At 37.0% G+C, this 12,290-nt stretch overlaps 1 protein-coding gene across 1 annotated transcript in view; it reads left to right on the top strand.

The window, feature by feature from the left end:
- Nucleotides 1–12,290, top strand: part of SLC5A12 (solute carrier family 5 member 12) — a 48,503-nt gene that overhangs the window by 30,202 nt on the left and 6,011 nt on the right. Inside the window, exons 10-12 of the mRNA XM_003993114.4 lie at nucleotides 3,180–3,247; nucleotides 8,523–8,609; nucleotides 11,310–11,476. Of these exons, the coding sequence (XP_003993163.2) occupies nucleotides 3,180–3,247; nucleotides 8,523–8,609; nucleotides 11,310–11,476 (322 nt within the window). The remainder of the gene's footprint in view (nucleotides 1–3,179; nucleotides 3,248–8,522; nucleotides 8,610–11,309; nucleotides 11,477–12,290) is intronic.

Below are 12,290 nucleotides of genomic sequence, written 5' to 3'. Positions count from 1 at the left end.
GGAGAAAATATATGCACTTTTTGAATAAAATTATAGCTACTTTTGCTCTTCGTTGTTTTTTCTAGGATACTATAGTGAGCATTTTCTTGTGTCATGTATGCATTATTTGAAAACATGGTTTTTTAATGTTTTCTTAATAGTCTACAAAATGGCTTACTTTTTTATTTTTATGTTGTTACCTTTTAAAATCTTTTTTCATTTTTGGTAACATTGTGATGTCACCCATATACATTAATCTATAATGGCATACATAAATTTTTCCTTAATAAAGACATACAATAGAAAATTACCAAATCAAATAATACAAATTCACTGAAGTTCTTGATATATATTATGAAAAATATTTCCAGCATGGTCCAATTAATATTTATGTGTGGCAGCAGTGAGTAATGACATATTTTTCTATGCACTTGATATCAGTATTTTCAAAAATTGGCCAACTTCATGGGCAAAATAACATCACATTTTTGCTTTAGTTTATATTTTTTGATTTATAGTGAATTTGAACGTTTGTCAGATCATAAATAACCATTTGTATTTCTGTGAAAAAATTATTTATGCTTTCTGTTTGTTGATGAGATACTAGAAATTTTGTCTGTAAAATCTCTTCATGTATAAAGGAAATGTTACCTTTGTATATTGAAAAATGTCCTTCAGATTTTTTTAAATACATGTTTGATGTAAAGAAATTATATTACATAGTTTTTAAAATATATGTAGCATTTCTTTTACTATTTTATCCATTTCTTTATGCTTACAAATTTGTTCCCATTAAAAACCTACTTAAATATTTCCTTATTTTTCTCTAGACTGTCAATAATTTTGTATTTCATATTAAATGTATTCAAATTGTTTGATTTATGATGAGGATCTAAATTTTTTTCTTATACAGCCAATTTTCTCAGCATCATTAATCTAATATTATCCACTGGTTGTTAATATTTCAGTGATGATAATATACAATATAAGACTCTTTCATCTATAAGGATTTGTTTAAGAATATCATATACTTATTTTCATTAAGTTATCTACCAGTTGTAGGACAATACCATCTTGTCTTATACTCTAGCTTTATAGTGTTTTACTTAAAATATCTGCTAGAGCAACTCCTGTCACTTTTCTTTTAGTTTAAAATTCAAAAATTTTTCAATTGTAACTTTCCTTTTTTTTCTACAAAAACAAACTTTAGGTAATACATGTTTATATATTCTTCATATTAACTTTAAAATACTTCAGTGCACACTATGGAGCTGCACCTCTATCCCAATGGGATTGCATTAAATCTGAAAATATTTGGGGGAAGAATTGACATCTTTGTAAGCTTTCTACCTAGCAATAGTATTTTTCTATAATGGTATCATATTTTCTACCCTGGATGTTAATTACACTTATGTCTTCCTCCTTCAGCTTTTCTGTTCCTCTCACTTCTTCTCATTTCCCTTTTTCTTCTTTTCTTCTTTCATTGATATTATGAACGGGATGCTTTTTCCATAGTATCTTCTAAACTGTTCATTATGAATGTGGAACACCTTCAACTTTTCATTTATTTTGTTTTGTATCTGGTCATTTATCCAACTCTTGTTGGTTCTTAAAATCCTAATTGGTTTTCTAGTAAGTGTCTGAAAATATTGATTGTTTTATCTACTTATTCTTAAATGTTCTTCTAATTTGGATTTTTTGTTTTCCGTATACTTTACTTTTTCTCGTATTTTTGTAATTTTGTTCTTTTCCTCTCCACAAAGCAAATTTCTTAACAATAATGATTTTAATTCTGTAACTGTGCTTCACTCCTTATACTTTATAATTATTATGTAATTATATAAATTCAATCTTACAGTAAAACTTAAATTTTTTGCAGTCCAGTCTATCATCTTTAAAGATAATGAGAATAATTTTAGAATTCCAAAATGTTTTTATTGATCAAACTTGGTTTCTGGTGTTGTTGTGAGCTTCCTTATTTTTCTATCTTATTGAGAAGTTGGAAAAGATTGCATTGAAAGTTGTTAGCCTGATTTCATTTTTAAGAGTGAGTTCCTGATATTAAATATCATGTATATCATTTACTCAACCTGAAATAAAATAACAACAATAATAATAATAATAGAAAATTCATGGTACTTTCGATGTACCAGGCACTACACTATTGGATGCATTATTTATGTGTAGTCCCTTCCTCACATTCCTAGAATGTAAGATCTTTGGGGCAGGAATCACATTCTGACTTCATAGCACTGGCACTGGTAAAGTGCCTGACATATGGTCAGTACTCCATAAAAGTGAATTAATAATCATGTTGGGAACTGAGCTAGATATTTGGCTGAGAGATCATTTCAAACAGAATAAACAAAATCATTTTCTGTCCGTTTCTGTCACTGTGTCTGGGTCTATGTCTCCAACTCTTTGTCTCTTTATCCCTCGCCTATTTAGTTTAAGGGTTATAATGGGAATTGAATGTAATTTTAAGACGATCTTTAAACAAAGATGTATAAAAACAGTTGTTTTTTAAAAGGTGGTTAAAAGAACTCATCATCTTAAAAAGATTAGTAAGACCCATATGCTGCTTCACTCCTCAAGCTCCCATGGTACTGAGGCCCTGCATGAGATGCTTCAAAGGAGAGGTACTCTGATGGCCCTGGTAGGTCTCCCACATAGATATGTAAACAAATAATCATTATGCAATATACAAAGGGCCATAAAGATGACATGAATAAAGCACTAAAGGAAAACATTAGAAAAAACATTCCAGATTTGCAAACGCTGTGAGGTAAAATGTATAGATACTTTAGCCGTCTTAAAAATGAAGAGCTCTCTGAATCCCAGAAAGGTTAGTGATTTCTTCAGCTGATTTTTGATGAGTGGTCAAACCGGAATTTCTTCCCACTAATTTGGTCTGGATTAGTGTCTTTTCCACATTTTCATGTTGCATCCACGTGGTAACTTTCTTCCTGAATCCTGGAGAGAAAACACCTGGAGGCCAGATTCCAGCTCATTTTGCCTGACTGGGAACAAAGTCTCCCCCCTTACCCTCTTGGGGCTTGTGATGGCTGAGTGGCAAGGACAGTTCTCACCGAGTTCCCTTCCAGAATGGCTTGCCTCAGAGACAGTCCTGGGCAGGAGCTCAAGAAATTCCTCAAAGCCAGTTTGGATGATGGTCACGGGTTTTGTTTTCTTTCTTTCAGGTCTCTTGTTTGGCGTGATGTGTACCTCCATGGCCGTGGCTGCATCTCTCATGGGAGGTGTTGTGCAGGTAATGAAAACAAGAAAAGACACCTTTGATTTCCTAGCAACTTTTGCCCACTTTCTGTGCTAAGGTTTTGCCTATTCCTCCAAGTGCCATATGCTGAGACTCTGATACCAGTTCCGAATGAAATATGCATGTAAAATTTCAACCAAAATTGCTTTCAGAAGGGGAAACTTTTAAAAGCTAGTAATGGAAGTCAATTATGGTTCACTGCCCTTTTAAAATCCAGATCTGAGCATGTATGATCCTGAAATAAAAGCAGTAATGATAATTATCATCACAATAATAATAATAACAACTGTTATAAATGGAGCATTTACTATGCTCTAGGTACACAATCCCAAATGTTGTACCACATTTAACCTTTATCCCTTCCCTCAGGGTGGTATGATTAATATACTAACTTTACAGATGAAGAAACTAAGAAATAGAGAAGAAGTGATTGTCCCAGAGTCACATAAGTAAGGACTGGGGAGCTGGCCCATGAGCCCACCTCTATCTGTTATCTAGGGTGAACTGCCTCTCGTACATCCAATTCCCCTTTCCATAAAAAGAAGGTAAGGAGTCCCGAGGACAATATGGTTCAGCATCTTCATTTTGTAGATAATTACAGAAAATAGTGAAAATATCTTGCTCAGGTTTTCACAGCTAGTCAGTGTCTGAGCGAGGTTTATGGTCCAAGTCTCCTGAGCCACCCCTCTTCCCTCTGCAAATCAGCCACCTTGGAAGCAACAGTAGATAAGCCCATCTTCAGATTCTACTTCAGCCCTCTATATCCCCCTTGTATTTTTGCGTAATTTCTTTTTTTACTGTTTATTTATTTTGAAAGAAAGAGAGCATAAGCAGGAGTGGGGCAGAGAGAGAGAGGGAGAGAAAGAATCCTAGGCAGGCTCCATGCCTACTGTGGAGCCTGACTCAAGGCTGGATCCCATGACCATGAGCTCATGACCTGAGCCAAAGTCAAGAGTCGGGCACTTAACCGACTAAGCCACCTGGGGACCCCATGTTTGCATAATTTCAACATCCTTTGTACTATCTTGGAACAGCATAGCTTTTCAATAAATGTTGCTTCAGCAAAGAAATGAATAAGGGTGTGTGAATAGCAATCACTGATTTTTACAGAACACATCTTAGTTTGCAGAGCTGTGCATCTGACTTGATCCTTCTAATGACTACTTATGAAGAATCTTTTCTTTCTATTTTGAGATCCAGGGAGTAAGTCAGGGAGATTGAGGGATACAGTAGCTCAGTTGTCTACATAAGAAGCTGTAGGATTGGAAACCCAGTGTCCCCTCTGGTAAGCTAGGCACTTACTGTTTTATCACAGATGCTTGATAACCTCTTCCTAGTTTTTGGAGCACTTTGTTATTTGCTCATTCACACAGCAGCACTGGTAGGTTTAGTGACATCAGCAGCATCTCTTATCAGTTTACTTCCATGCATTCATAGGGACCACATGTAGAAGTCAGCTCTGAGGCCTTGTGCCCCACTGCTTTCTCCCTTTTACCCAAACATTATTTACTATTAAGGAAGTATCATCATGTTGAATTTAGCAAGAATTTCAATCACTAAATTGTTCTTTTTCAGAAACGTTTGCATTTTAATCTTATTGCCAATTGAGGTAGGAAGGGCTCTAGAATACACAAAGACCTACAAGACTGGTCTAAAACAGAGCTCACAATAAAGCAGGGATGATTGTAAATGATGCTCTCAACTGCTTGTCGTTATTTAGATGGATATGCTTGGCCCACTTTCTTGATTGTTTAAAATGTATGCCCCACAGTTCACACAGTTGAGGAGAGGCTGGTTGGCAAGAAATGCAAACTCTGATCTCTTGTTTCCTAGGAGAGATATTGTTCATAGGGTGTCCCTCTCATTTCTCTAAATACGTCTGATTTGACAGGTGCAGAAAGTCAACTATAATTCCCCTATTTAATTTTCCAAACAGCTTTGCTAGATTGAACATAATGGGACAACATTCCTATTCAGGTTTTACACATGGGAAGATTGAAGCCCAAGTTTCACAGACATAAGGGATAGAGGCAGGTTCGATTCATGTTCACAAAGGCATGCCATACTCATGGTGTGTGTGTGTGGATGGTGCTAGGAGTGGGCAGCCTGAATCTTCTTCAGCAAAGGCCCTTTTACTTAGGACGTTATAAAGTGTGTTCTGGAGACCTTCATTCTGTGAAATGCTCTAAGAAAGCAAATTTCCAATGTCAAGGACATTTGGGAAATGCTGCACACTCCGTGCCCCTCTCAGAAATCCACAGCCACATTAGCACATTGAACACCCCAGGAAGTCCTAAAATAAAGAAACCTATTTTTTTAAAGTTTTTTTAAAGTAATGTCTACACCCAACAGGGGGCTCAGACTCATGACCTTGAGCTCAAGAGTTGAACATTCTTCCAAGCCAGGCAGGTACCCCCAGGTTTTCTTTCAAATGTGACCATAGACCATATATAGGGAGGCAGAGGGTACAGGGGGTGGTGGTGGTGGCAGAAACAGGGGGAGGGGGCAGGTAGAAGCAGCAAAGGTCACATGTTAACTAGTGATTTGCAGAGCTCACTTTTGGAAAGGCCGTTCTATCCCTTATGCTTCTATCTTAATGACTCTCATCTAGTTCTGCTAAGGGCTGTAATGAGTTCCAAGCATGTTCTTATCTCCACTTAAGAAAGTGCCTCGTAGGTCTCCAAACAGTCCAACAATCAAATGACATGCCTCAGGAGCCAGAGAGCTCACTAACATGGTAGGTAACAACAATTAAAGGAGGTAATAATAATAGTGGATACCACTTGAAACTAATATAACACTGTATGTTAACTAAGTGGAATTAAAATTAAAACTTAAGAAAAAGAGAAAGGAAAAAATAATAGTAGATAGCATTTGGGGGGTACTCATTATGTGCTGTGGAATGCTTAGTCATGATTCTGACCTTTCTCAGATTACACAATGAATGCTCACAGGAAAACCCAGGAAGCAGGCATGGATTCCCACTTGAAATGAGAAAGATAAGGCACAGTAAGGCAACCCCCAGCCCAAAGCACATCCTTTTATTCATCACCCCCAGTTTGCAGGAGCAATTTATGTGAGATTTGCCTGCTGAGGAGAAAGCTATTGGGTGAGATTTAAGTCTTCCCCCAATTGAACCCACTTAAGAACAACAACAAAAACAAAGATAAAAATTAAGATTAGCTTAGTACTGTAGGTTATAGAAATGCATATCTTCAAAAGCCAGAAACTTGGATTTTTTTTTCTTTTTATCATGTGATGAACTTTTTATACAGAAGCATATTGGCTGATGACTTTATGAGATTGTTAATGTATTTTCCTCCACTAGAAGGGATAAACACCTTTCCTAACTTATTGATTCTCTTATTTAATAGCTTGTAAATTATCTTCCAAATTCACCAACCAGGGCAATTATGAATTCATGTTATCAATCAGCAAAGGAAATGTCAAGAATATTAAATTAAGTATTGACTTTGGGGAAGAATATCGACTTTCATCTTCTCTGCCTCTATCTTGTCAAAGATCTATCTGTGGCATTGACTTCATAAAAAATTAAACTGGAAAAACAAACATAACAATGCATTGCACCTCATCTTTCTAGAGAAAAGAATTCACATTACAGCTGGAGGGGATTTGATGGCCTCTTGGTTCTATCTATCTTTCATAAAAAAAACACTCCGAAATAGAATGTATCTGAATTAATAACAGAACGTTCACAAATTAGAGTTATGAGAAGCAGGATCAAAGTTAGAATCCAAATATTCTATTAGTGATGGAATCTTTCAGGAACATTTTTTCCCTTAAACAAAATGAGCCATTATGAGAGTCTGTGTTCTTGACATTTTTTTTCTGTAGACTGCCTTTAGGAGAGAAAAGGTGGGTTTTATGGCCAAAAAAGCTAGCTTAAGTCTCTTAAATCTTACCTCTCCCATTTGCTAAATGAAATTATATCTTTAATATGTTTTCTGTCAGTGCAGTTTTCTCATCTATAAAATTCAGTTAGTGATATCTACTGAACAGGGTAATTGTGAAGATGAAATGAAGTCATTATTCTGGAGTGTCATCTTAACTACCTGATACATAGGTGGTGCCTGACAAACGTTAAGATACACATAGTATCTTTATAGAGCATCTTAATCTCAGCTGTTGACCTAAGAGCCCTACCGATGCATTGAAAGAGAAAAAGGAATGCCTGGGTGGCTCAGTGAGTTAAGCGTCCGACTTCGACTCAGGTCATGATCTCACGGTTTGTGAGTTCGAGTCCCATATTGGGCTCTGTGCTGACAGCTCAGAGCCTGGAGCCCGCTTCGGATTCTGTGTCTCCCTCTCTCTCTGCCCCTCTCCTGCTTCTGCTCTGTCTCTCAAAAATAAATAAACATTAAAAAAATTTTAATTAAAAAAAAGAAAGAAAAAGAAAGGCTGCACTGCAGGATAGCTGTGTGTGTGTGTGTGTGTGTGTCTGTGTGTGTGCATGTGTGCATGTACGTACACATGTTCACACATGCTGGCACTCTCCCATGCTTGTTCACTTGCATGCAGATCAATGAATGTATGTCCAAGACTCTTGGAAGACCATGGCACAAAGCTACAGGTCAATAGCAGATTAGTTTAATGAAAGCCCCTTGCCAAGTCAGTGGGCTCAATAACTTAGAGTCTAAGACATATGGAAATGCATTTGTCAAACTCCCTCAATCTCCAAAGAAAATGGAGCCCTTAAAAATGGGATATGAGATACGGAGCTATGGAATGTCCAGTGGCCTCCCCACCATGTCCCAACTTAATGTTCAACATCTGGGTGGGATGGTGGGAGTGGGGTAATGTATTATTATCAAAATGATAGAATTGTTAAAACAAGATTAGAATAGGTGATCAGTTGTGTAAGGCATGAAACATAAGGTATAGATACATTTATTTGGTACATTATAAAAAGAAAATTGTTTTTTTTTTGACAAGATAGAAAATGTATACAAATCAGTGAGACCGCCTTAAGGGAAAACTACTTCTATCAAATCCAAATTACCTGTGTGTATGTATACACACACACACCCACACACACACACACACACAAATGTATGTATTTTTATTATTTTATACAATGCTTATCATTGAGCCCAGAAGGGAGAAATGCCTTCCAGAAAGCAGGCAAGTAATGAGTGGTACCAGCAGGACTAGGGCTAAATTTTATCCTGGGTCTGAGAGAGAGAGTGATCCCAGGTGGCCGTGGATTCAGGGGAGTGGGCAAGTTTTTGAGATCTGTCTTGCTCCACAGGCTGCCCTCAGCATACACGGCATGTGCGGGGGACCAATGCTGGGTCTGTTCTCTCTGGGAATCCTGTTCCCTTTTGTGAACTGGAAGGTAAGGCTCCTGCATGTCTCTCCATGATTCCCAGCTAAAACTTCATGAAGCCCAGACAACTTCTCTCTTTTCTCACTTCTCTTTGCAAAGGCCATCTCTCTGGGCTGGGGAAAAAAAAATGGTGGCTTTTTTTCCATGGTGGAACTAAACAGAAACCAAGCCCTCCTTTCTCTGACGTCAGTGAAACCTTTTAAGAAGCTGAAAACAAGGAAAGTAAAAGGAGCACATGAAGTACTGGATGTCATGACATCAAAGTTGACTCTAGGGTTTGAAATGTTCTCCCTAAATTTAGGGTGCATATAATGAAATGTAAAAGATATATTGAATTTGGGAATAATTTAGGTTAAAGACAACTTTGAAAACCTAAAAAAAAAGCTTTGTTAATTTCTTTTTTTTCCTCCATTTTACTTAGAATTATAACAAATTTAACTAACTTAAGTAACAAATTTCAGAAGAGAGTAAACAAACCTGGTGTATCTGATAGCTAGATGTTCTTGGTTTTGCTGGTTTACAAGCTAACTGTATATTAAGTAAATGTTGGTTGGATCACTTTATAGTAAATATACATCAAAATGAACATTTATTTGAAAAAATAATATAATACTCTTTAAAACAGTTTAAAAATCATAATTTTCTCAATGTAGCAAAATTATCTTTTCACTTGTTGCCATTCATACGCTTATATGCATATATTTTTTAGAGTCCTTAGACTACAAAAAACCTGACTCTGCATATTTTTAAATATACTTTAGGGTGCTCAATGAAGCCTGAGTCACATGATATGTCTAATTAGGTGACTGTAGCTATCTGACCCTTCTTGGCCTCTATTCTAGATAAATCTTATGGACATAGGCAAAGAGCATGGATAAGCAGCGAGCATTTGGGAATTTGTAGTGTTTCCCTTACAGTCTTATTTGTTTTAATTTACTTTTCTGATATTGAGGTTGACAAGGATAGGTGTGTTTTGGAGAGATAGTATGAGGGAAGGCAATATGATCATGAAAAAACTAATAATGAGCTACAGAATATCTTAGTCATTCTACACATTAACTTGTTATCTATGTTAGTGAACTGTGGTTCTTCCATTTAGCCCAGAAAACCACCTTGCTCTAGGTAGAGGGAGGTAAACATTACAAATTTGGGTCACCTCCCCCCATCATTGGCCATGGCTGATCCTACTAATCAATCATGGCTCTCTCCACAAAATAGGGATGAAGCCCCAGAACCCTTTCAGCATGGCTTTCTAGACAGCTACCACAAATCTCTGAGGGTTGAACTTCTTGTTGAAATCCATTCACCCTTCACTGTTAGGCCAGGGGTCAGCAAACTACATCCCTCAAGCCAAATCTAACCAGCGTCCAGATTTTGGTATGGCCTGCAAGCTTAAAATGGTTTTCACATTTTTAAATTATTGGAAAAAAATTAAAAGAAGAAAAAAATTTCATGACCCATAAATATATGAAATTCACATTTCAGTGCCCAAAAATAATTTTATCGGTTATAACCACTCCCTTTTGTTTACATAATGTGTATATCCGTTTTTGTACTATCGGGCAGAAACTGAGTAGTTGTGACAGACATTGGATGGCCCACAAAGTCTAAAATATTTACTAACTGGCTATTTGTAATAGAAATTTGTAGACTTCTGGTCTAGACCAAGGCATAAGTATTCAAGTCACACACATTGCTTTAGTTTCCCCAAACAATAATGAAGAAAACATTCTGGTCCTGTTATCAAAAAGTCTTTCCCTGAATAAACAGAGAAACTACCAACTTATTCTCTCTCACATAGAAGGCTCAACTATCTAATGGAGGCTGGGAGGATTCAGATTTTATTTTCCAGTGGCCCTGATCACTGCTAGACTGCTCTTTCTCCTTTATAGGAGAAATGACTCTGTCACTCATTGATTTTCACTGTTTATCAAGAAGCATAACCCTTAAATGACAAGGCTAGTAAATATGCTTGCTAATATTTAGACCCAAACAAAAAGCTCCAAGCTTGTGAGTCAGGGACTCTGCTAGAATCACTTGGAAAGAGATATGGGAGAAAGAATTTCTATATAATAGCTTATAGTGGCTGTCAATGAAAAATGACATTGTCTCCATTTTCTGAGGTTTTCCCAGGCTTCTGAAATTCTTCTACCAGGAACTGAGGTCTTAATAGGCTTTTCCGCAAGTTTTGAAATATAATTGATATATGGCACTGTATAAATATAAGAAGTACAGAATAGTGAATTGACTTACATATTGGTGAAATAATTACATTGAGTTTAGCATCATCTCATATGGACAAAAAAAATATTTTTTTCCTTGTGATGAGAATTCTTAGGATGTACTCTCTTAACAATTTCTATATATACCAGACAGGGATGTTAACTATAGTCATCATGTTATATGTCTCTTGACGGATTAAATGGTAAGAACAAGCTAAACGGAGGGAAAAAAAAGTTCCTGCTAGAAATCTAAAAATCGTAACCATTAAAGCACTCCCCTGTGTTTTCATTTAAGGAACAAGTTACTCCTAAATAAGACTGCATTGTGGGAGTTGGAAGAAAAGCAGTTTGGGTGTGCTGTTTCCAGCACATGTGGCCAAGACTTAGGGTGGTCAGTAAGAATCTCTGAGGCATGGACTCCTCATCTCTTTTTTCTTTCAACAGCTTTGTCAAATCTCTCACTAACGTTTTCTTTCCCTTCATCAAGGGTGCACTGGGTGGCCTTCTGACTGGAATCATCTTGTCATTTTGGGTGGCCATTGGGGCCTTGATCTACCCTGCACCAGACTCCAAGACATGGCCCTTGCCTTTATCAACAGACCAGTGTGTCCCATCAAATGTGACACTATCACCACCTACAGAGCTATCCAGCCGGTATGTGGAACTTAAAGATGATGTTCAATCCCAGGCAGTGGGTAACCAGGTTTGAGGAAGAGCCATTCTCCAGGGATAAGTCTGATGAGCCCGGTCTTGCTTTCCTGTGAGAGTCCTGGGCAGTGCCCAGCACTGATGAGTGCCATGAAGGGGTGTTGAATATTCTGAATATCCATTCCTCTGCATCCCAGGTTCACAAGAGTGAACTCAGCAAAAGAATTAATTGGAATTATGAGTTCAAAATAAGAAAAGTAGTGTGTGTGTGTGTGTGTGTGTGTGTGGAATAGATGGGTGGGTATGAAGATCAAGGTTCGTGCCCTTGAAAGAGTAAAGGACCTGAGTAGAATGGTTGTGGACACAGGGTTGGGAGCACTGCTGTGAACTTGCAGCTTCTAGATCAAACTAAATGGGGCCTAACAAAGGATTTATCTTCTATTTCTGGCCGGAATAGGTAATTTAAGACACCAAAATGCAGGAGATAACATGGTTTAGGGAAAGCATCATGGCCTTTGAAATCAGAAATGCGTAGGTTTGGATGTGGGTTTTATCATTTATCCACTCTGTCTCTGCATAAGTTAATAACTTGTTACTTTGTGAATTCTCAAGAGACTTTGAAAGAAAAATGAGGGAAATAATATTTACTTTGCTTGTGCTTTGAGAGGATTAAGTGAGAAAGGATAAATACAGCCTGTAGCACTGTACCTGACTTTAATAAATGCACTTTCTCACACTCTCATTGTTTATAGAAACAAATCTAAGAATTTTGGATAGCTCCGTAACTCTATCAGGTGGAAAAACTATTATGGGCTGCACT

This window comes from Felis catus, chromosome D1 (assembly GCF_018350175.1).
Source record: "Felis catus isolate Fca126 chromosome D1, F.catus_Fca126_mat1.0, whole genome shotgun sequence".
NCBI lineage: Eukaryota > Metazoa > Chordata > Mammalia > Carnivora > Felidae > Felis > Felis catus.
This window is presented reverse-complemented; position numbering and strand designations above follow the sequence as displayed.